This window comes from Enhydra lutris, unplaced genomic scaffold (assembly GCF_002288905.1).
Source record: "Enhydra lutris kenyoni isolate GAN:26980312 unplaced genomic scaffold, ASM228890v2 scaffoldscaffold16, whole genome shotgun sequence".
NCBI classification, from domain to species: Eukaryota; Metazoa; Chordata; class Mammalia; order Carnivora; family Mustelidae; genus Enhydra; species Enhydra lutris.
The window spans coordinates 7,931,629-7,956,424 of record NW_019154100.1 but is presented as its reverse complement, the minus strand read 5'-3'; the positions used below and the strand labels follow the sequence as shown (position 1 = coordinate 7,956,424).

Genomic DNA, 24,796 nt, shown 5'->3' with positions numbered 1-24,796 from the left:
CTAGTAGTTTTCATATCCTGCGTGACCGCAGGGCCTCAGAGTCTCTACCTCTAGCTGCCGTAGCTCCTGGGGCCATAGGCCATTGGGTGTCCCTGATAGGCACCTGACTCCACGGGCTTGAATAGCTGTGTGCTGTGACTTCTCAGACAAGCCCTGGATTTGAACACTTCTCAGATCTCTCTGCTAATAAGCAAGCCCTTGACCCAGCCTGCCACAGCCTCTTTGGTTTGGGCTCACTGCCTCCCCCTGCAGTCTGTGCTCTGCAGCATCCGGAGGGTTCTTCCCATGCAATCCCAGCATTCCTGGGTCTAAAGTCCTTGGTAGAGGCTGTCCCCCGTGCGTCCTTGTGGTACAGTCCACATCACCTCACACAGCCCTGCATGCTCCTTCATCCCCGTCTCCCTCCTACTTCCCTCGTCCTCTAGTCTCCAGCCCTCTGGTGGCTCCCTGCCCCATGGGGCTTGCCAGGGTTGGCCTGTCTTAGGGCTGGCGCAGGCAGTGAGGTTCTTCTGCCCCCAAAATTCTTGCTCCACATCTTCCCAGTGCTTCCTCCTTCTCACCATTCAGATCTTCATGCTACCTCCCAAGATGTGTTTCCTGACCACATAGGCAGAGCAGCCCATCTCCCATCCCCATCATTCTCAAGCTTGGCTGCACAGTAGAATCACTTGGGAAGTGGGAAGAAACAAAAGGCTGCCCAGGTCCCTCCAAAGACCATTGAATAGGCCGTCTGGGGCTGAGAAACAGCTGCTTTAAGGCATTCCTCTATCTTATGCTCTACACAGAAGTTACCTGATTATGAATCATCTTATTTTTATGTGGGTATGTTTGTGCTCATTGCCTCTCTTCTCCACTAGAATGGAATTCCTTGAGGACACGATTCTGTCCATCTTACTCATATTCATAGTATCCTTAGTGCCTGGGGCATTGCCTGGTACACCAGAGATGCAGGGAACATATTTGCTTGGTGGCCTGAACCACATATATTTGCAAGGCATTTGGGAGGGAAATAAAAGAGCTGGAAAACCCCAAAAGCTGTTGAGGATGTTAAAATCATGGAGGCCAAAACTCTTTTGATAAACTTGGGATCATAGGAAAGCCCAGTTCTGTGTTTCTGGCCTCCCCCCCCCCCCGCCCCGCCCCCGACATTCACAGATAATTGAACCTGGGTGGTCTGGTGGTTGGAACTGAGTTTTTGGAGTTCATTTTGACTTTTATCTCTGCCATTAATCCTGGACAATTGTTTGGCTTCTGTTGTAACACACGGAAGAGGGTTATAAGAAGAAGTTATTTTTGCGAAGCACTCTTGTGGTTAGGAGCCTTAAGTAAAAGTGGTAATTGGATTTTGATATGGTGCATTGTCTACAACCAAACTTCCTGAAGGCTGAGCAGATCAGATCCTTATGTGCAGTTGCTTAAACTTTCCTAGCCACAGAGTTGGCCTGGAGGTGGAAGCCAGGCAGAGGATGAAAGGGACCACATGGGGTATAAGCCACTGCTGAGCAGGAATAAGCAACAGCCAGCAGGAAGAGAAGCTGGAGGTTGTCCTCCTCGGATAGCCGGTTAATGTGACTTTCTGTCATTTGTTTTTTTTTTTTCAGCCCCCCCCCCCCCCAGCATCCCCATCCCTCATTCAGTCCTCCTGCCACTACCTAAGCTTAGATCCTTGATGTTTTGTTTCATGTAAATTTTAATTCTTTCTCTCATTACAAAAGTAATTCAGGACACGTATTATGGAAAAGACTTAAAAATATGGGCAAGCAAAAGGAGAAAACTTTGTTTCTAAGATTTTAACTACCTGGAGAGAACCATTGTCAACATGTTGGCATACATCCTTCGCGCTTTTATGTATGTGTTATTATTTTTGTCCACTTTTTACAAAATGGAATCTTTTTTGTATCCATTCATATAACTGACCTTTTACTTAATAATGTGAATCTGTTTGTAACGAGGATAGTGGTTGGAGAGTATTCTGTATATGGGTGTTCCTGTATTTAATTAGTCACGTATTTTTGCATATTGAGGTTGTTTTCGCTTTTTGCACTATTGACCGTGCCACTTGAACATCCTTACACATAAAAGTTTGTGCACGTTCATTCCTTGTTTTCTAGGACACAGCCTGGAATCGGGATTGTGGTGTCAAAGAGTGTGGGCACTTCTCAGACTCTTGCTGTGCTGTCAGATTGCCCTCTTTGGAGAGCGTAGCACTCTAGACTCCCCTCGCCTTGTCCTAAACCACCCTTCCTTTCCTCCAGGCCTTCATGGCTCTTTCCTGGATTTAGCCAACACATCCCCCGACGCCTGGCTCTTCTCCTTCCAGCTCAGTTAACACTCCTCTGCCAGACTAAATGGTTTAAAGCACAATTCATCGTGTTACGAAGAATTTCAGACTTTGGGTACTGTCAGGATGTGAGCCCCTTTGCCCCTGCCCTTACTCCAGCATTCTCGTACCGCTGGTGGCTCTTCACCTGCAGCCTTCCTGCCTTGGTTCCTGACCCACCGTCTGCCACCCTGTCCCAGGCCATCAGTTCGGCGGCGGGGGGGTGGTGGTGGCAGGGGTTGCACTTTTCACCTGTGTCTTCCCCGCACACAGAGTAGGCGTTGAAGCCCCACTGCTTCTGGCGGCCTCTCCTTCTCCCACCTCCCATCTCTGCTCGGTCACATGTTCCTTCTGCAAGACTGATGGTGCACATCCACTTGGTTGCATCGTCCCTCTGACATCATGTGATGCTACTGACAGTCCCCATCTCTTTTCCCTCAATATAATAATAATCTTTCCTTCCTCTCCACTTCTGTTACTCACCACTTTTTCCCATAATATGGTTTTCAGTCTGCAGTCTCTAAGCATCTCTAGGCTAAGAGCTATGCCTTGCAAATATGGGAGGAGGAGACCTAAGGGGATGCTAGTATAAGGAAACACTGGCATCGTTTGGTATGTGTCCTTCTAGTATCCGACTGTGTACGTAAGAGTTATGTAATCTCATGCAGTCCTGAGCCCAGTGTGCATATACAGTCCACTTGGAATCCCTTTTCTCCTTGCCTCCGTATTTGATTGCAGGATGTGGTGTTTAGGCCGCTTTTCGTGGCTTTCATGGGGTTGTAACATTGCTGCTGTTCCAGGTGGCTTTAGAACGAGGAGAATAATGGCTCAAGTGGTTTGAAACACAAAAACGACTTCCTTAAAAAAATCTCTGGTGACATGGGAACCAAGAACAGTAGTTAGAAACCTACTTTTCACTCATCCGAGTGGTTGAAGGCCTTTGAAAATGGACTGCTGGGTTTGCTTCTCTTCGCTGACCCGTGTCCTGCTCTTAGTCGCTGCGGGTGGGCCCACTCGAACACTGTTCCGCAGGTAGCGATCACGGAGTCCGACAAGAGTTGTGGGATTTCTTTTAGAGGGCGTCGGACATTGTCAGAGAAGTTTTGGGTGGAAACGGAACCAAGTGAGCTCACCAGCCAGGTCTGAACTTGATTAAGCTTGTATTTTTTGTTGTAATTTACTCTAATACCCATTAAATCTATAAAGCAAGACTGAAGTACTGTTTATGTGAAAATACATATATACATCTGTGTGTGTGTGTGTGTGTGTGTGTGTGTGTGTAGATAGCATGCTGTAAAGGAATATAGTACTGTGTAATTATTCTCTTAGCCCTCTAGTCATATTACCTTGAAAATCCTAAATGATCTTGCTGAACAGTAAGACATTATGATTTCATGGTTCATCTGTCTACCTCCTACATAGATGTATAATACTTGTATCTAACAGGATTACCAAATTACATACCTTTTTGGTATCTGTAACATGCCTAAAATACCAGAGTATTCATTGGCCAAATGGCCAGAAACCACATTGACGTTGCCAGATGAGGATTTGTTCATGCATATAGATAGGTTTCTCATACCATTTTGAGAGATGTAAGATACTCTTTTTATTGTATTTAAGTTTTTATTCCAATCATTAAATTTTTAAAAAATGCCTCTTTTTTGAATAATACACTGTGCAATTCGCTTTTGATTAACCACACGTCTGTGCTGGGATAATCAAGCAAATAGGATTATTTTGTGCCTTGACAGATTGCCAACAAGCAGTTTGGTGAGCAATGTGGCTGTATGGTTGTTGGTACCTGCTCAGAGGAGTCTTGGGAGTAGGAGCAGTGGCGCGAAGAATGAGAGCCAGAGACGCCTTCCCTCTCTGCTGCTTCAGTAGTGTGGAGAACGGAGTGTGAGCCCTGATTGAGCAGCCTCTGGGCAGCCTCATTCACAGCTTTAAGGCAGCTTTGTTTCAAAACTCCCAGATCTGTTTCCTGTCTTAGCCTTTGTATGAGTTTGCTAGGGCTGCTATAACAAAGTTACCCCAACCTGGTAGACTTTAAAAATAAGTAAATTTATTGTCTCACAGTTGTGGAGGGTGGGATCAAGGGTGTCAGCGAGGTTGCTTTCTTCTGAGGGCTGGGAGGGAAGATCGGTTCCACGCCTGTCCCCAAGCTTCTGGTGGTTTGCTGGAAATCTCTGGCATTCCTTTATTTATAGAAGCATCTGATCTCTGCCTTTATCTTCACAGATATTCCTCCTGTGTGCATGTCTGCGTCCAAACATGCACTTTTTAGGACTCTAGTCATATTGGATTAGGTGCTCACCCTATTCGGGTCGGAGCTCATCTTCACTAATTACATTACAACAACCCTATTTCCAAGCAGTGGTCATATTCTGAAGTACTGGGGTTTACGACTTCAGCATGAATTTTTTTGGAGTTCAACTTCTGTCAGCCCCTCTCCCGAGTTCCACACTGGTGCTTTTGGTTTCCTGCTGGACACCATATTCAGTGTCCTACCAGTACCTCAAATGGAATAGTCAGAATTGGTCTTACTGTCTCGCAAGGCCGCTCCCTCTTCTTTTTTTCTCTTGCTCTTTGTTGGTCATATCTTCCTGCTTAGTTAGCCAGGTTGGATGTTTTGGTTGTAGTGAGGCCCTTTTCCTGGCTCTCGGTCTCTGACATCCATCTCTACCAAGTTCTGTCATTCCTGCCTCAACTGTATTTCTCTAGCCTTTCCTCTCTTTTCAATCCTGGTGTGATAGCTCTGGCTTAGACCCCTGCTGTCTCTTGCTCTCACACTATCTATCTCCCATCTCCTCTTGCCTCTGTTAAATTCATATTCCACCCCAATTCCTTTTCTTTCTTTCTTTTTTTTTTTTTTTAAGATTTTATTTATTTTTTTGACAGAGAGAGAGAGAGAGAGCACAAGCAGGCAGAGTGGCAGGCAGAGGCGGAGAGAGAAGCAGGCTCCCCGCCAAGCAAGAAGCCCGATGTGGGACTCGATCCCAGGACCCTGGGATCATGACCTGAGCCGAAGGCAGCGGCTTAACCAACTGAGCCAATCAGGCGTCCTACCCAATTCCTTTTCTAAGACAAAGATCTGAACCTGATATTTATTAGTGCCCCCCACTCCAACTTTCAATGACCTCACTGCTTGCAAAGAAGACAGGATTTAGTAACTTGGGCCTTTGAGGTGTTCCACAGGTGGCATTATTATAGCTTAAGTCATTGTTCACCCTTCACAACCTGTTAGATATGGGGTTGGCAACGCCTGCATCCTTCCCTAAGCACAGCACACCCCATATGTGGTCACCTCTGTGTTTTCCTTTGTTCTTTCCTCAGTGTGGAACGTCTTCTCTATGCCCTTCACTCTTCTTGCCATCTTCCCATCCCAGCTGGAATTTGGTCTCAGTCAGATGGAAACTAGGACACCTGGTTTTTCGGCCAGAATGCCAGAATCAGTTGCTTCCCCTTCACATAAGTCATTGACTTCTAGTTTTCTCAAAAGTAAAATGAGGAGTTGCCTGGGTGGCTCAGTCATTTAAGTGTCTGCCTTCAGCTCAGGTCATGATCCTGGGGTCCTGGGGCAGGGAGTCTATTTCTCCCTCTCCCTCTGCTGTTCCCCCTGCTTGTGCGTGCACGCGCTCTGTCAGATAAATAAAACCTTAAAAAAAAAGTAATATGAGGAGGTTGAAGTAGATGATTTCTAAGATCTTCTCAATTAAAAAAAAATTTTTTTAAAGATTTTATTTATTTATTTGAGAGAGAGAATGAGAGAGAGCGCATGAGAAGAGGGAGGGTCAGAGAGAGAAGCAGACTTCCTGCCAAGCAGGGATCCTGATGTGGGACTGGATCCCGGAACTCCAGGATCATGACCTGAGCCGAAGGCAGTCACTTAACCAACTGAGCCACCCAGGTGCCCCTAAAATTTCTTCTTTAAATGCCACATCTCCGTGAAGCATTCCCTAGGTTTGTAGGCAGAATAAATCACTCCTGTTGTGTCCCCGTAACACTTTGTCTTCTTTAACTTATGACCCTCAACTCGTGCATTCTGGTGGGCATATATGCACGTGACTACCTTGTGCTCCCCCAACAGGCTATAAGCTCGTCAAGGACCCCTGAGAATGTTTGACTCCGCTTTGCTTCTTTTCCCTCCCTGTCTACCCCGGTCTCGCTTGCACATAGACTCTAAGTGAGACACACTGAGTGGTAGAGATGATGTTCTTGGGCAGACATATTTATGTAACACATGCTGTTCCTGGTCCCGAATATTCCCTTGCATTTGGAAGGATGTGTTTTGGATTGTGAATGACAGAAATCGTCTATTGAACACACGATGGGATTTTCCTTTCTTTGTGACATTATTATGATCAGGTGACTTTCTGGAAAACACTTAACTTTGTAACACTTAACTTTGTATAAAAATGTGTTCTCTCTATGAGATGCTTAGAAGTAATTAAGTGTTTTGAGAAACATAGGAAAACACTCCTGTTTTCTTCCTCCTTCTCTATCCTCCAGAGACTTGGACTATTTCAGTGTATTATTGAAATATTTGGACATTTAAAATACAGAATAGTGGCACAGAACATTTCTGGGAAAGCTTTTATGGATGTGTTTCCTCCTTGGAAGTCAAAGCATCTGTGGCCTGCTGTATTGTTCCTAACAGCCAGATTTGATCATGTCATGACCTTGCTCAGAAGCTGTCAATCACTCCTTGCTTCCTAGAGAAGAAAAAGGAGGCCCTTTTTTTTGTTTTCATGCCCATCTCTGGTCTTCTACTTCTAATCGCATTTCACAGTGTTTTTCTTTTATGTGCTCTGCTGCCCAGACAAAATCAGTTCCTCACCATTTCCCTTGTCCACGCCCTAGCTTTCTCGCACCTGCCTTTCTGCTCGGGTCCCCTGACCAGAGTTCCCGCCCTTCTGTGCCCATTACTACATACCTGAACTTCACGCGTTTTTCAAAACCCAGCCCGCATTCCATTTCTGCTGCAGAGCTTTCTTTGATTTCCTCCCAGAATTCTGTTTTCATCATGTTGGTCCCTGCCTTAACCATGTATACTGTCTCTAGTTCTAGACTAGTGCCGTCTGCCTAATGGGACCAAAACATCCTTGGCGCCACATGTCACGTCTGTTTGTACTCTACTGCCCCCGCCCGTGCTGTTGGCCAGCTGAGTCCACATGTGGTCGGTGGATATAAGCAATGAATGGGTCTCTGTGAGCCATTTTTACATGGTGTGTAAAGGTGTTAAATGAATGACAAAGCTGCTCTGTTTTGCTGCTACACAATCACATCCTAATCTAAAATATCTCCTCTTTAATTCTAGAATCCAGCAATATGCCTGAAACAAAAATGCCATTTTTGGCTAAAACAGTTACATTTGAAATTATAATTCAAACCTGTCATGTTCTTTCTTCAGATCTTCTACATTGCTGTTTCAGTCCACTGTATGTGAAAGGAAATGCTGAGTGTTAATCAATGGTTTTAGGTTTGAATGTAGTTTTTTGACAGTGATGTTTAATTTTTTTCCTTAGTGTCTATTTGTGTATGCTTTTATTTGCCACAAGCTACTGATTTTATGCTCTGTGCTTGTTTTATGTTGCAGATTAATATCCTTTCAAGAGTTCGTAGCATTTGAATCTGTCCTTTGTGCCCCGGATGCTTTGTTCATGGTGGCCTTTCAGCTGTTTGACAAAGCTGGCAAAGGAGAAGTGACTTTTGGTAAGGGCGTGAGTGTGTGTGCACCTAAGTGAGTACAGACTTGTGTTAGCCGTTTGTTTGTTTGTGTGTTTGTTTGTTTGTTTTCATCCCCAGGAATGAAGTGTAGGGAGAAGCTTTGCAGAAGTTAAGCATATCCCTTTTAATAAAGATTGTGCTGTGTTTTGAGCTCCAGATATCTTTCTGTTTGGAAAAAAACCCCAGATCTCTGGCTTAGTTTTGAAACTCTGGTTTAGTTTTAAAGTGAGGGAGGTTGTGTATGACTTTTTCAGAGCCGTAGACCGTGGGAACTAGGCAGGACTTCTGTTCATTCCCTTCAGAGTCAGTGGTGCGTCCCATGGATGGGAGGAAGACGTCATCCACTGCCCAAGAACAGAAGGTGCCTGCGCCCCCAGCACTTACGGTCCTTACCTGGTTCCCACGGAGTAGCTTGAGTGCCAGGGCTCTGCCCAGGATAGGAGCTCAGGGCAGTGCCAGAAGAACCTCGGTCTTCCAAGCCCTATGTGCCCCCTTGGCTGGGTCATTGTGCCTGCCGTGCTGCCGCCTTCTTTATTGTGAAAAGCCAGAACCCATCTCACAGGGAGTAGCCACAAAGCTGCAGAAAACCCAGAAGTCCTTTAAGTATTAGGAGAAAGGAAGCAGCGGGCCAGGAATAGGTTCTTTATTAAAAACAAACTGCTTCCTGACGTTTGAAAAAAGTGTACAAATAAACTTTTTTATACTGAAGGTATAGATTGGCTGGAAAGTATCACAGTTTCCTCGGACTGTGTGGAATCCAGCGGGTGCTCTTTGTGCACGTGAACCTGCTGTAGACAGCACTGCCCGTGAAAAACGGTGGAGACCTTTTGGACTTATACATTGTTGATTCAGGGGAGGTGGCTAAGGTACCCATTTCAAATGTCTTTATTCATAGTTTCCAATTCATTGAGACTTCCTGGGCTTTTCTTACTTGATGGATGGTGAGAAATGTACAGATGGGAGGAAAATACAGACGGTATCAGCGTACCATCTATTCTGGAATAGTTTGGAAATTGGAGACACTTAGCTCCTTCTAGCTCTTGGCTCTGTTGTGCTAGAGCCAGTTAATCATCCTCTCAGGTCTTCATTTTCCTTCTAGGAAGTGAAGACAGTAGCTGCCTAAAGTACAGGGAAAGCAGTATAATAGACTTATTCTAGAAGCCTTCCCCCTCCTGCAGCCATTCATCCACATTCATTGGACATGCAGTTATTTAAGGCTTGATCACCTGAGGCAAAACACGGACATGTGCCTGGTTTTGTTTTGTATAGTCTAGAAGCTCAGATGCTCTCCGTGAATACTCCTTGAGGATTATTTCATATTTAAATATCCCTAGAATAGCTTCCATTTTTTCCTTTCCCATCAACCCAGTTCGTCTTAGTGTCACTGTAACCACAGCTTTTCAGTGGAACACCAATAAAAACATGTCCCCATTGAAACTGTCGAGTACAGACGAGCGGCTGGCTCATGGTGGCCTTAATTGACGCAGTGGAGGCAGTTTGATGAATACATTAGGACAGCGTTTCCTGGGGGTTTACAGAGGACCGGGGCCCGCACATCTGAGTGAGTTGGGCAGTGTCATGCACTCATGCTCTCCTCCTCCCTGGAGCACGTGTGGAGGCGGGGGTGCGGGGGCACCAGGGTGGAGACAGGGGCCCTGAGAAATGGCCTGCACAAAGAACACTTTGTTCTGTTTTTATTTGTGTTTTTAGCCTACTTTACATGTGATAGTGAATTTTTGCTTTTAATTATTTTTTTTTTAAGATTTTATTTATTTACTTGACCGATAGAGATCACAAGCAGGCAGAGAGGCAGGCAGAGAGAGAGAGGAGAAAGCAGGCTCCCCGCGGAGCAGAGAGCCCGATGTGGGGCTTGATCCCAGGACCCTGGGATCATGACCTGAGCCGAAGGCAGAGGCTTTAACCCACTGAGCCACCCAGGTGCCCCTTGCTTTTAATTTTTTAAAGTATGCTTCTCACATAAACATAGTATACATACAGAAGAATGCACACATCCTAAGTGTACGTCTTGATGAACTTTTGCACAGTGTATGTACTTGTTTTATCACCATCCAGATCAGAAGGAGAATAGTGCTGGTGCTCCACGGTCCCCTTTCCAGTTATTGTTCCCCAGGCCCAGTGCTAACAGCTAACATCTGTCACCATCGACTGGGTTTGCTTGTTTTTAAACTTGATAAAAATGAAGAGATACAGAACATTCCATCTCACTCTGACTTTTGCTCAAATTTCATTTGTGAGATTCAACCATGTCTTTGTTGTATCTGTTCTTTTTCTTTGTTGTATACTATTCCTTTGTATGACTTTATCCTAATTTGTTTATTCATCTTACCCCTGATAGACATTTGCACATGTCCAGCTTCAGTAGCTGCAAATAATGTGCTTTGGATGCTGTTTCATCTGTCTTTTGGGTTGTGGGTGTGGGGCCATTTCTAGGAGTAGAACTGTTGGGTCTTAGAAAAGGTGTGTGTTTAGCTTCAATAGATACTGCCAAACAGTTTTCCAGAGTGCTTGTACCAGTGCATTCACACTTTCGGTGTGTGAGAGTTCTCGTTATCCTATGCCTTTGCTAACACTTGGTATTACCAGTCACTTTTATTTCAGTGATAGCTCATTATGTGGCTTTAGTTTGCATTTCCCTGACTACTAATGGCTTGTGCAACCTTAAAAAAATATTTGCTGGCCATTTGCATATCTTCTTTAGTGGTGTGCCGTTTTTCTACATACAAGCTGTTTATGGGTTGTGTATCTCAGATATCTTCATTCTGTGACTTAACATTTCCACTCACTTAATAGGGCCGTAAGGAACATAAGTTCTGAAACTTGGGTAGTACAAATTATCGACATTTTCTTTTACAGATAGTGCTTTCTGTGTTCTATTTGAGAAATCATTGCTTATATTGAGGTCCCAAAAGTAAATCTCCTATGATATCTTCTAGAAGTTTTTTGTTTGCCTTTCAAATTTAGATTTTTAGTCTTTCTAGAATGGTGCTTGTGTTTTTTGTTTGTTTACTTTTGCATGTTGTGGGGGGTCAAGATTCTTCCCCAAACCTCATGGATACCTAGTTTCCCAGCACAGTTTATTGAAACGATTGCTCTTTTATTGCCCTGTGGTGATACAGTGATCATAATCACCTGTGGGTCTTTTTCTGAATTCTGTCCTAATATTGTCTGTCCACACCATCGCTATACTCTCTTAATTACTAAAGCTTTGTAATAAGTCTTGATTTCATGTGAATCCTCCCACTTTATTTTTTAAGATTATTTTGGCTGTTCCTGGCCTTTTGAATTATCAAAACAGTTTTAGAAAAAGTTGTCTTTACAAAAATCCTGCTGAGATTTTGAATGCTATTGCATTGAATATTTTAGTGTGTTTTTACGTATATCTGTATGTGTGTAAATTTTTGACTGCCTTAAGGGTTTTTTGGAGTAGTTAAATAAAAGCTTATTTATTCTTTTTTTAAAAAGATTTTATTTATCTATTTGAGAAAGAGAGAAAATCAGCAGGGGAAGGGGCAGGGGAAGAGGTACTAGCAGACTGCCCACTGAGCGGGGATCATCATGAGCTCATAGTCATGACCTCATGGTCAATCATAACTTGAGCTGATGTCAGATGCTTAATTGACTGAGCCATCCAGGCACCCCTAAATGAAAGCTTATTTAGTAATAAATGTTAGTCTGCCTGTTCCACCACTATTTAGAAAGCGTAAGTTGATGGAAACTACAAATTTTGAAAGAGAGAAGAGAAGATACATATCTATGTGATTGTCATCTGAAGATGCTAGTGTATGTCTGCCATTTTGTAGCTAGGTCTCTTGCCAGTAGGAATCAGTGCTAAACCTCTCAGAAGGAAGATAGCAGGAACAAGAGCCGTATTTTATATGTAAGCTGAAGAGTAAGCATGATTTTTAAAAATATTCATGAATCTTTTAATAGATTTATATTATGTTGACACATTGAATATAATAAACGGAAAGAAACTTCAGAATTCTGTGAACTTGAACATCACTGATACTTAACTATCACATTAACATAGTGGGCAAGAAGGACGTACAGAAGAGTCAGTCATGGTGGAAAGCAAGCAAGAAGGAAAAAGAGGAAATATTTGTTGATGGTCTAGTTATTTAACCAAAAGAAAGAATGAATAAAATGATATTATAATAATTACGTATTTCTACACCATTATGTGAGGAGTTGTTTATAAGAATTTTAATTTATGATATTTAAGGCCTAAGGCCTTATCTCTTTAAAATTATGTTTTTTGAGTATGTACATGATTTTCCTTTTTTTTAAAAGTATTACTTTTATGCTAGATCAGGAGCAGCACATTTTTTTCTATGAAGGACCAGATAGTAAATATTTTGAACTTCGTGGGCCTTAGGGTCTCTGATAACTAGTCAACTCTGCTGTTCCCATGGACAGTATGTAAACGAATGGGTTTGGTGGTCTTCCAGTAAACGTTTATGAACAGAAAGAGTTGGTGGGTCAGTGGAACATAGTTTTCCAACCTGTTCACCAGACTAGTAACAGGAACATATACAAGTTGATAATTTTAATGCTTGGGATTAAGGGATTAATAGAATGGGTAAGTTCTGGTAATATTGGGGTGATTACAATGAGCTATGAAACACAGAGGGTACTCCTCTGTGCACAGTATGGTTTGGTTGGCTTTATTGAGAAAGTGACTTTTGAGCACAGACTTGAAAGAGGTAGGGGAATTGATCATGTAGACAGATGGAAGAAGGAGAGAGATTGTCCTAGACAAAAGGAACGGCTGTTGTCTAGGTTTGAAGGCTGGAGTGTACTCAGCACATTTTGAGGGCCACAAGGAGAACCTGTGTGAACTAAGAGAGTCAGGGAGAGCCTAGTAGGAAAGAAGCTCAGAGAAGTAACAAAGCTGATAAAGACCCTTATAAAGATCAGGTTAGGTATTGGACATTGATGGTAAGTAAACCGAGAAACTGTTGCAGGATTTTTTTTTTTTTTTTAAACAGAATTACATATTCTGATTTATGTTTTAACTGGATTCCTCTGGCTGCTGTGTTGAGAATAGATCATGGAAGGAACAGAGTAGAGAGGGACCAGTTAGAAAGCTATTGCAGTAATCCACATGAATGATCACTGTGGCTTGGACCTGAGTGAGTTTAGGGGTATTTTGAGGAGAAAATCAGCAGGGTTCTCTGATGGATTGGATGTGAGCTGTGGAAGAAAGAGGAGGCAAGAGTGATTTCAAAGACTTTGGCCAGTTAGAAAGTGGAGTTACCAACCAAGATGGGAAGGGCTACAGGCTTGGGGTGGGAGGAAAACAGGAGGTCACTTTTGGATGTGTTAGTTTCATGCCTCTTGGATATGTAAATGAGGTTGTCAAATAGGCACTTAGGTATATATGAGTATGGAATTTGGGAGATAGAAATTTGGTAGTTATCAGCAAATAGTGCTTGAAGCCATTTAATTGGTAGGGGCAAAAGAATTAGTAAAGATAGGGATATCTTTCAGATCTGACTATATTGTAAGACTGAAGATTATAAAATCTCCAGGGAGCTTACATTTTAGGTAGAAAGTAAACAAAAATTATATGATGTCAGGATAGACTATAATGTAAGCTAAGTGCTAGGAGGGTTAGAGGCCCTACGAGCAGCGAGCAGCGCTAGAGGAGTGTCTGGGAACACCCAGGAGCTTTATGGCCTGTGAATGGCAGGAACTTGGAGCTATGGGGGTCTGGAGGTGAAGGTCACTTGGGAGGTGCTATAACAGTCTCATGGAGGTCTGGGTTGGCCTTGTAATCTCTCTGGACCTGCCCGCGAATGAATCATATATGACTAAACTGTGGGGTATAGGGGGTCCAAGGGCAGGAAGAAGGACGGGATAGTAGGTACCGAGCTTGTTCTGCTCCAAAGACAGACGGTTTTACATAATCTCTTGAGAGAAGGCAAGTACCTGACATTTTTATCTTTATCGATCACTTATTACCTACTTGCCTCTGGGCTAAGTGCTTTCTATGTAATTTATTACTTAATCCTCCCAATCTGGGAGGTCTGTCCTATATAATTCCCATTTTTCTGAAAGGAAATGGCCTTGGGAAGGTTAAGTAACTTGCCCACAGTTGTGGTTGCTGTGGTATAGTCCAGGTAGCAGCCTGATGACCGCCAAGGGTTTGCTGTTTACCGTGTGCTCCTGCCTCCCCCAGGGGGTGGCTGTGCTCTGTGGGGCAGCCCTTCCTTCCTAATGAAGACAGGGGCCGACTAATCTGGAATAGTTTCAGTCTTTATCAGACATGGGAGGGATTTAATAATTTTTCATGAAGAAGTAAAGAACTTTCATGAAGAAGTAAGCAACTGCATTTAGTTAGGAGTTTGTACGGCTGTAGCAGGAAGTAATCGTAAGGAAGAACATACCCAGATTAGAGTTCTCATTGCCTTGATGGCACAGTTGTCCAGGTAATTTGTTGAAATGTATTTGACATGGTCTCCCCAAGGAAGCTTTATCTTTTGACGTGAACAGAATTCTAAAGGGGGGGGCGGTTCATGGATTGGTAGGGGGTAGGGAGATGGTCTTCGTACAGGCTGAGGATGTTAAAGGAAGCCCTTGATTGAAATGAACACCTTGAGAGCTGTTGGCACAATATGATGGAAGAGGCTCCTGGGCAGGAGTTTTTAGTTAATAAGAGAGGAAGTTGGGAGGTCCGCAGGCTCCTCAGAGGACAGGGACCAGATCCAAATGATGCCTGGAAAAGATGGATTTTCTTGCATTAATTGGAGTGCAGCGCAGCCAGAGGCAGATGCGCCTATGATCATTTTGTGGGCTTTCCAGTACCTCTGTGAGGCAGGCAGATGACCACTCTCCTGTGAACAGAGGAAGTGAAGGTCAGGGCTTAAAGGTGTGGTGTAGACGCATTGCGAAGGGGGTTTCCCACTTCATTTTCCCATGTTTCTTATTTGAGGATGCCGGGAAAGCAGAGCATTTTCCTTATGAATTTTAAGAAAGAGCATGTGTTGTGGGGGCGGGGTGGTGGTGGTGGTGGTGGTGGTGGTAACGAAACTGTTAATCCTGGTGTATTTAGTGTGCCCACCAGTGACCTGTCTCTTGATGATACTAATTTCACATGACCGATTCTAGCCCTTTGCTGGTTCTTTGGTTGTTGTATCTGCAGTAGGCCACAGGAACAGCCTCGCCCAATAGTAGTAGACAGCTTGAATCTTACTTTGGTCCAGTGAACGTCATAGGTGGATCCCCTGAAAACTCAGAGTATGTTACTATACCATAGTACTTCTTAGGTTGAAATCTGAAATTTTTGCTTACTTGCATAATGCTAATACATGTTTTTCTCTTTAACTTACCTTTTGTATTCCAGTGAACAAAACTTCATGAACTGTTTTATAACGCAATTTTAAAGTTCTCGTTCTTAGTATGTGAGAGTAGCCCCCAGTTTCATTGTCTATGTGGCAGTGATGTGTGTAGGGACCTGCGGTTTTTAATTGAACTTTAAAGACAGGAATTCTCGAAAGACAAGGACTTCTTGACTCTGGGGTTCTGGGTAAGTGTCAGAGTCCAAGAATGGCCACAGTTGTCAATAATGTCAATAGTGTTCTGTCTAAATGAGCATTTGCTTTTTAGCAGATCTCAAAGAGGTCAGTGATCTGCCAAAAGATAAGTGCTTTTTGTAGAGGGACAGTTTGAATGAATAGACATCTTATTTAAGACTTTTCTAGCTGTTAAAAACTTTGGTTGTGAAATAGTGCCATGCTTGGGAAGCTTTGACTGGCTTTCTGCTTCAGGTTCGTCAGTTGACCTGGCGTCCAAAAAAAAACTAGCCCAGTCTTGCTCTTTTATTGGAAATTGCAGTGGCCTCTTTTCCTTTAATCTTTGCTGTTGAATGATATTGTGAGTTTTGGGTACCTTCAAGTAGTGGTGTTTCCTGTTTCTGTTAGTGTTATGTGAAAAAAAGATTCTCCTACCAGTCACTTTTAAAGCCTAAAATTTTTACTTTATTAAAGCTCTGCAAAGTCCTGCAGAAAAATAAATCAATTTAACTTTGTCAGACTTACTTGAACAGGACCTTTCTTTTGTCTTTGAGACCTAAACACAATCTCCAGAACTAATGAAGTGATTGATCTCTGATGCCTTTCTCTAGTTACTTCTTTGACATGGATGGTGGTGTTTGGAGGGGCCCTTTCTTGGTTCACGATTAGATTTTGTACCAGAGCATCTGCTGTGAAAGTAGAGTGGGCACACTCTGGGAAACAGGCAGGCCAGCTGACATGACAAAATACGCGGAAACAGTCTGCTTCAGTCATTTTGACTCAGGTTGCAGAAAATGATGAGCGCTAAAATTATGGAAATAAGTTTTGAAGATATGCACCCTAGAGGAATGTACGTAGTGGATTTGACAAGGACAGAACTTTAGCCGTAATTTTTTTTTTTAAATAAAGTTAAATTTTTTTTTAAGATTTTATTTATTTATTTGACAGACAGAGATCACAAGTAGGCAGAGAGGCAGGCAGAGAGAGAGGAGGAAGCAGGCTCCCTGGTGAGCAGAGAGCCCAATGTGGGGCTCGATCCCAGGACTCTGAGATCATGACCCGAGCTGAAGGCAGAGGCTTTAACCCACTGAGCCACCCAGGCACCCCTAGCCGTAATTTTTTAAACTTGCTGGGAAGATCATTTATTTTATCTTTATAAAGGCACGTGGAAAATGAAATATTCCAGAGATAAACGAGGGCAAAAATTGGTTAAGGGTTGAAAGGAGCATTATTTGGGGGAGGTTTTGATTTTGGTGTTTCACAAAAATAGTGTGTTATTTTGCTGAAAGAAACTTACTGCCCTACAGTAGATTTAGTTTATATTATTTTGGGACTCAAGTCCATTTTCTTATACACATTCCAGTAGAGAGTGAGAATATTGGATAAGAACAGTGTATGTCTTGAAAGTAAATAACTTCCACATTGATAAGAATTGTGGCATGCCTCGGTGCCGAGTGTCTTGCCTGAGATCCCAGAGACTGTTCAGAAGCTGTTCCAGTTCATTGGGTCAAAAATCCACTATTTACGAAAAGCTAAATACGGATTTGCACGATTGACCATAATGGCTTCAATTTTGAAAGATAGTAGTATCAGGGAGCACTTCCAGTTGGTGGGATAATTTGAGAATCGTCCATGCTCAAATGGCTAAAATATTGTACTTTTTGCTACTTCATCACTCCATTTTAAAAATAGGGAGGGGGGATAAAGGCCTGTTGAGAAGGTGGGAGAATGTCAATTGGAGAGTAAATCACAATAACCCTGTGAAGCCACTCCTTAGTTAACAACTGCCTGAAGGTTAACCGTACTTCAGAAGCCTGTCAGCGTGGAGAGGCTGACTGGGGATTCTGCCCGTTTGCGTGGATGTGTGCGAACGCACGTGTGGGTCAGGTGGAGGGAGAAGAGGACTTATGAATAGGGTAGAAGGTGTGGAGAATAGAAAGCCAACAGTAAATCCTGAAACTTGGAGCACTGGGAAAATTGTACTATTTTAAACTGTACTGCTCACTTAAAAATAGTAAAATTATACCATTATTCTTTCAGTATGAGGGAGAGATAAAAATACAGTTTTTCCAAATTGGAAAATTTGCTGTAATCTTGCTGCTAATGACTGATTTCTTCCAACAGTTGCAAGGCAGTTTTTGCTCTGATAGGTTGATAAAGGAAACAAAATCAAGAACATATTGGAAGTTCTCAGAGAAAATTACAGTTTAGGTATGTGTTGGGGGTGGATAGTTAGACATTTTAATTGAAATAAAACAGTTTTATACTAATATGGGATCACTGTGGGTGTACATTTGTAGTACATCTGCTCTTGAAGCATTTCAGTAGGGTTAAATGTATGTTAATGCTTTTGCAAGAAAATAATTTTTGATCACATCCGTCTAAGGAAACTGGCTGAGGAAATTGGTTTTTTAGACAATACAGATATTATACTTGCATTTAGAGAACGAATTAGGAATTCTGTACTCCCTTAAAAATTTCAAAGACTTGGAATTCTTTGGTTGTGGTCTTCTCTAGGGGTGAGGAAAGTTAACAGTAATTAGTACAACAGATGATTAAATCAAACACATACCTGGAGAGCGACCACAGTCTCCTCTATGCCTCCAGACATTGTTTTACGGCACCTACTTTTGATACTATGAAAGACTGCTAATGGTTTGGTTTATCTGGTTGAAAACACCTTGTCTAGCATGTGGATCGAAAACATCTCAGTTGACCTTTCACTGTTTATTGCATATGATAAAAGATGAATATCAAGTGCTAGGTATCTGCCAGGCTTTAACCTTTTTTTTTTTTTTTTAAATTTTTTTTAAATTTTTGTGAAGCAGCGTTTACACTGTGATGAGTTAAGCAGTGTGGTAACCTCAAGGATTTATAGCTCCGTCAGATTTTAGAATAGGAAGGATTCTTACCAGTAAGGCAGACCATGGGTTTTGGTTGTAATAGTGTGGAGGTGTTCATTACCACTGTGGACTTCCTGGCTCCCTCTCAAGTCTGCAGAATTAAAAGCTTAGGGCGTGGGGCTTGGGAATTTGTTTTAAATAAGCTCTCCAGGGAATGTCGTTTTCACCACTGTTGAACAATGGCTGGTGTAGTTCATGGCTTTCTTTCATGGATATGGAAAGAAGCCCAGAGTGGGGTGGAAAGTGACTGGTTTTTCCAGAACCACAACTTTGCCTTCCACACCATGAGAAGGACGATCTTTTTCTTGGATGCCCATGACCTCATCAGAGTAGTTGCATCCCTTTCTAAGTACTGGATTGGAAGAGGTGCACATTAGCTCTCACTTTTATCTACTCCAACACCACATTTATATGACTTCAGTTTCCTCTTCGGCCCAGCCTGCCTGCGTGTGTGCGCGCAGAGTGCGTATGTGCTTAGAAAGATACTTACCACTGCTGTACCTGTGTGTTGAGAATAATAATAAAAAGTTTCGGGGGCTTACAGGGAACTCAGTTTTAATGAGAGGGGCTGTGTGTGTGAAGTACTTACTCTTTACTTACTCTCTTTTAATGGCACCCATTTTCCCCCTAGAACTTCCTTGAGTGAGTGTGAATTGTAGCCACAATACTTCTTTCCTCTTCAGACCCTTAACTGTGATTAATATAAAAAGGCACTTGTCAAAAGGGTTTGAAATGGCAGCCTTGATCCTGGAGCACGTGGAGGTAGAGATGGGTCTGCATCCACTCGCTCCATTATGTTATTTAACTTACCAGTTCAACATTTTGTCTTCTGCTCCTTGCTTAAGAGACGATGGCCGTGTGAGCTGTTGTTAACTGTATCAGCGGGGTGGGATATTATTTCCCTTAGAGCGAAAGCACAACTTTCTTTGAGGATTTAGTGCACGTTAGGAAAGCACCCCAATGAAGCCGTTCCGAGCTGAAGTGTGGGTTGTTAGGCAAGTCTCCCTCTGCCTCCGAGAGGGATTACTTTGAGGTTTAATAAACATCCTTTTTGTGTTTATTGTATTAATGAAATTTTTTAGGATCCATGAGAGAGATTATGGTTCAGTGTTTAAAATAATGTAGCTTGATGAACCTTTTTTATTTGAATGGGAAACTCATTTTCGTTGATTTGCAGCTTCAAAAAGTGAATCTTTTGGAAATTAAAGTGCATTAATTTAGTTATTCTGTATGGAAACAAAAACATAGAAAGTTAAAATTTACATAAGTGAAGACCTTGATGATTTCAGATTATAGTGTGGTGGAGGTTAAGGAATAAGAGCCCATAGAATTTGTAAAAACAAATTCATTCTAACCACTTAATGGCATGTGCAAGTAATTTGCCAATTAAATATTTCTAGTTATCTGAAAGATTTAAAAGTAAAGAGTGGAGGCTCTTAATCTTTCTTAATTTCATACTTTCAGAAACATAATAGAAAATTACTAAATTTTTGATCACTTTTCTTTCAAAATTTTAATATATGAGCTAAGAGAAGGATGGATTTTAAGTATTTGAGGAAAATTATTGCTTTTTGAGAAATGTATAAACTATGATATTTCCAAATCACACTGTGCCTGATTTTTTAGGTACCGTTTGTAAATATTTGATTCCCAGATGACAGTTTTCATTATAATTAAGACTTCAGATTTTGGAGTTTTACCATTTTGATGGTCACCTACTATGTTTAGAACCTGTGCTAGGCATACTTAGCTCCACACAGCACTCTGAGGTAGATATTTTATTCCCATTTTACAGAGAAAATTGAGTCAGAGTTAGTAATTTGCTTAATGTCACTCATTAGTAAGAGGCAGATCTGATAGTCCTAAGTTTTTTAAACAACAGTTTATTAAGATAAAATTTACCCACTTAAAAGCATATATAATTCAGCGGTTTCTAGTATATTCACAAATTTGTGCAACCATTGCCACAGTCAATTTTAGAACATTTTCGTTACCCCGAGGACATGTTTATCACCCCATACCTTAGCAATCCTCACTTTTTGGCTGTTATGAATAATGCTACCATGAACATTTGTGTACAAGTTTTTGTGTGAACATATGTTTTCACTTCTCTTGGATATATACTTAGGGGTGGAATTGTTGGGGCATTTGGGAACTATGCGATTTTCCAAAGCGACTACATGGTTTTAGATCCCCACCAACAGTGTATGAGGGTTTTGGTTTCATATCCTCATCAGTACTTGTTATTTTAGTGGGGATGAAGTGGTTATCTCATTGTGGTTTTGGTTTGCATTTCCTTGATGGCTGATGATGTTGAGCACCTCGTATGTGTTTATTGGCCATTATATGGAGAAATACCTACTCAAATTCTTTTGCCATTTTTAAAGCTGGGTTATTTGTCCTTTTATTATTGAGTTACAAGGGTTCTTTATATGTTCCAAAGTTCTTTATCAGGTACATGAGTTGCAGAATTTTCCTGCCATTTTGTAGTCTGTCTTTTCACTTTGCTGATCGTATCCTTTGGAGAACAAAAGTTTGAAATGTTGATGAAATCCAATTTCTTATTTTCATGTGTTGCATGTGTCATAATAAAGATCATTGTTAATCTTGAGTCAGAGAAATTTATGCCTGTGTTTTCCAGTAAGAGCTTCACAGTTTTAGCTCTTATACTTAGTTCTTTGCTCCATTTTGAGTGAGTTTTTGTATATAATGTGAGGTAGGGTTCTAACTACTTCTTCTTTTATTTATTTATTTATTTTTTGTTAAGAAGACTAATCTTTCCATATTTAATTGTCGTCATTCTTATTGAAAAGCAAGTGACCAAAAACACGTTTATTTCTTGACTCTTAGTTCTTTTCTGTCTGTATGTCTGTCTTTATATCAGTACCACGCAATCTTGATTACTGTAGCTTTATAGTAAATTTAAATTACAACTTTGTTCTTTTTCAAGATTGTTTTGGCTCTTCTAGGTCTCTTAAATTTCCATATGAATTTTAGGGTCAACTGGTCTATTTCTGCAAAGAAGCCAGCTAGACTTTTGATAATGGATCTACTGAATCTGTAGATCACTTTGGGATAATACTGCCACCTTAACAAATTAAGTCTTCCAGTCTATGAACATGGAATATCTTCCCATTTATTTAAGTCTTTAATCTGTCAACGGTGTTTTGTAGTTTTTGGAGTATGAGTTTTGCGTGTCTTTTGTTAAATTTATCCTTAAGTATTTTTTTTTCTTGAGGCTATTATAAATGGAGTTGTTTTCTTAATTTCATTTTTGGGTTGATTACTTTTGGTGTCTAGAAACACAGTTGATTTTTGTATATTGATTTTATATCCTTTAGCCTTGCTGGATTCATTTTTAAGTTCTAAGAGTTTTTTAGTGGCGTCCTTAGGACTTTCTGCAGACAACATCATGTTGTCCATGACCCAGTTTTTAAAATTTACAACTTTTTCTGCTATAACATACTCTGTAGCCTGAGAAATTTATTAACTTCGGAGAAATTACTTGACTTTTTGAAGTTATGTTTAGGAAAGAAACAATTGCCACAAACAATTGCCAATAATTGTCTTTTTGTAATCTTTAAAAAAGTACAGTGGACATTTAGGCTGGAAACATTTATGGGGAAAGCAAAGTCCCACAGATAAACTCAAAGGATCCTTGAGCTTATTTAGTAAGTCTTGCTTTAAATAATACCACCATTATTTGGTGATATTATGGGAACTGTAGGCCTTCCAAATATTGTTTGGCACAGACTGAAATAACAGTGATTATACTTTAAGAGATAAGCATTCTAATTTGTTTTTACTTTCAAGAGTAGTGGCTGCGCTAAGAAAAGTATGACTTTAAATACCTAAAACACATAATGTGGTGCCTCATTCCTATTCCAGTGGTAATTCAGTTTTGCTTCTTTGCCTATTTGACCTCTACCTGGGGTTATGATTTTAAGACCTTGTGTTTTAGACTAGGATAGACCTTCTTCTCATTCTTTTTAAGTTAGTGATAAATCTGTCCTCTGGTGCTTATTTGAAAGCTATCAGCTGATGAGGTATGAATTATCGTTACATATGTAGCTCAGTGAACCAAATAAGTAACCAAAAAGCCTAGAACATTTGGGGTTTCAGAACATTTGCAGTTTCCTCTTTCCCATCCAGGAATACAAGTTAGGTTTGGAAAGGTCAGAGTGGAAAGGTTTAGTGATAGGATGGCCTTCAGGTTGATTCCTGGAGTCTTTTATGGTAAAGCTCATGGAATTTCCAGTGGGATCCAGAGTCCAGAGCAGAAATTGGAAATTGCTTTGGTTTTTGGTTTCTGATTTTCTAGCTATAAAATGGGAAGAGTACTCTTACCTTTTCGTTGCCTTACTAGGCAGTCAGATCTCCAACAATCAAATGTTAGAAGAGAAAGCTCTTTGTACCTGCTAAAAGGAGAAAAGAATGTTAACCTGAGGTGATATTACACTGCCTTTCAAAGTGAAGGGGGGAATTCCAGGACCCATTGTGACTCTTGGCTCATGGATGTTTGTGTTCATGAAGCGAAAGGAAAGTATAGAAACAAAGCATTTCAGAAGACAAAGGCCCCAGAATGACTTACAGAACAGGATGAAGTATTCATTGACTTGGGAACCTATTCAGTACTTTTGTACAAAATGTGTGAGTTTTCCAGAGTGGCAAAACTTGATATTTTACTTCTTTAAAAGAGTTGATTAGTGATGAAAACGAGTAGAAATATTGGTAGTTCTCTTTTTAGAAGAATCCAGCTCTCCTCTTGCACAGTCATCTGGTCTCTCCAGTTACAATGGCTTGGCAGTCTTAAGATATTTGAATACATAAACCTCTATTAGGTGAATTAGGAAAGTGTAAAATGAATTTTGTAGAAATTGTACCAAATGGTTTAAATTTTTAAATGGTTTAAAAAAAAAAAAAAAAGCCCCTGGGTCTTTTTCTCTGCAGAATTCCATGAACAGTTCTTTTTCCACAGCAACCTTTTCTTCACCATAAGTGTGGCGTCAAGTCCTTGGGGTTTAAAAATAATATTTGGTCTGGCAAGTGAGGCCAGCGTCTGTAACTGCCTGGAGCAGGATCTGTCATGTCTCAGTGACCCCAGGTGGCTTTGGTCCAAAGCACTCTGATTGGACCCTTAATTCACTTCCGAGGAAATGAACCCTTTTCCATGCTGTTGCTCTCCACTGAAAAACTCCCTCACAGATTTATCTGGTTAAGTCCTTGGCAGTCTTCAGGACCCAGATCATGTTTTGTCTTCTCCAAGAAGCCTTTTTCTCTTCTGGAAAGGCCCCCCTCCTGATGCTTCTGTTTCCTTGCCACGAGGAACTCCTGCAGGTGAACACTTCCTGTGGTACTGTGAGGGTCTGCTGTTTAGTTGCTTCTTATGGATTAGACTTGGATACAGCAGCACGTCTTCTCCCACTCTTCGGCTTCCCACATGGAGAGTACACTGTGACAGTGGCTGTGCTACTTCTGAGCTGTCAGTTAGCTAGCTGAGCCCTGGCGTTCTTCCCGTAGCCAGCTTGTCAGAGCAGCTGAGAACTAGTAAAGGGACCACATTCTCAGGGTCATGTCAGGTGGAGCCCGTCCAGCTCCAGGGAGCATCAGACGCATGGGACATGAAGAGGAGGTCGTCCACGGGATTGTACAGTGTGGCAGCCCTGTGAGTCCTCTTGTGTCTACAAGTGGCCTGTGTTTACACGTTACTGGATTACATTACTGGAGACTCTCTCCTACCTCCATCCTGTCATATGTTTGTCTCTTTTAGTGAGAAGTTAAAAATTAGGAAAGAGTGAATTTAACTTTCCCATAACTTTTTGGGGCAGTTTTTTCAAAAATGAGGTCTTAGACTGACCCTTGTATCAAAAACACTAGCTATTCTGGTTAAACCTCCTGATAGATAGGAGTCAGTCTAGGAGTGGAACTGAAGGCTTTACTAAGTAGGACTGATGATTCATAATACGTACTTCCCTGAAATCTTAGGAAATGATTGTGTGTGTGTTTCTTTTAAAGATTTTATTTATTTGAGAGAAAGAGAGCATGAGAGAGAAAGAGCATGAGAGGGAAGAGGTCAGAGGGAGAAGACGACTCCCTGCCAAGCAGGGTGCCCGATGCGGGACTCGATCCCAGGACTCCCAGGATCATGACCTGAGCCGAAGGCAGTCGCTTAACCAACTGAGCCACCCAGGCGCCCCTGGGAAATGATTGTTGAAATAGCTTCTCAGTAAGTGGAATCTGTAGTGCCTCAAAGGGTTGATGCCACTGTCTTTAACCTGTTACTCTACTGTCAACATTTACTGACTCAT

At 41.6% G+C, this 24,796-nt stretch overlaps 1 protein-coding gene across 4 annotated transcripts in view; it reads left to right on the top strand.

Annotated features, from left to right (window-relative positions):
- LOC111147285 (solute carrier family 25 member 13) overlaps positions 1–24,796 on the top strand; it is a 178,547-nt gene that overhangs the window by 60,626 nt on the left and 93,125 nt on the right. For 3 of the 4 annotated variants that reach the window (XM_022503244.1, XM_022503243.1, XM_022503245.1), the window contains exon 4: positions 7,920–8,035. The exons of the other annotated variant lie outside the window; for it this stretch is intronic. In XM_022503244.1, the coding sequence (XP_022358952.1) occupies positions 7,920–8,035 (116 nt within the window). The remainder of the gene's footprint in view (positions 1–7,919; positions 8,036–24,796) is intronic. 4 annotated transcript variants of the gene reach the window in all.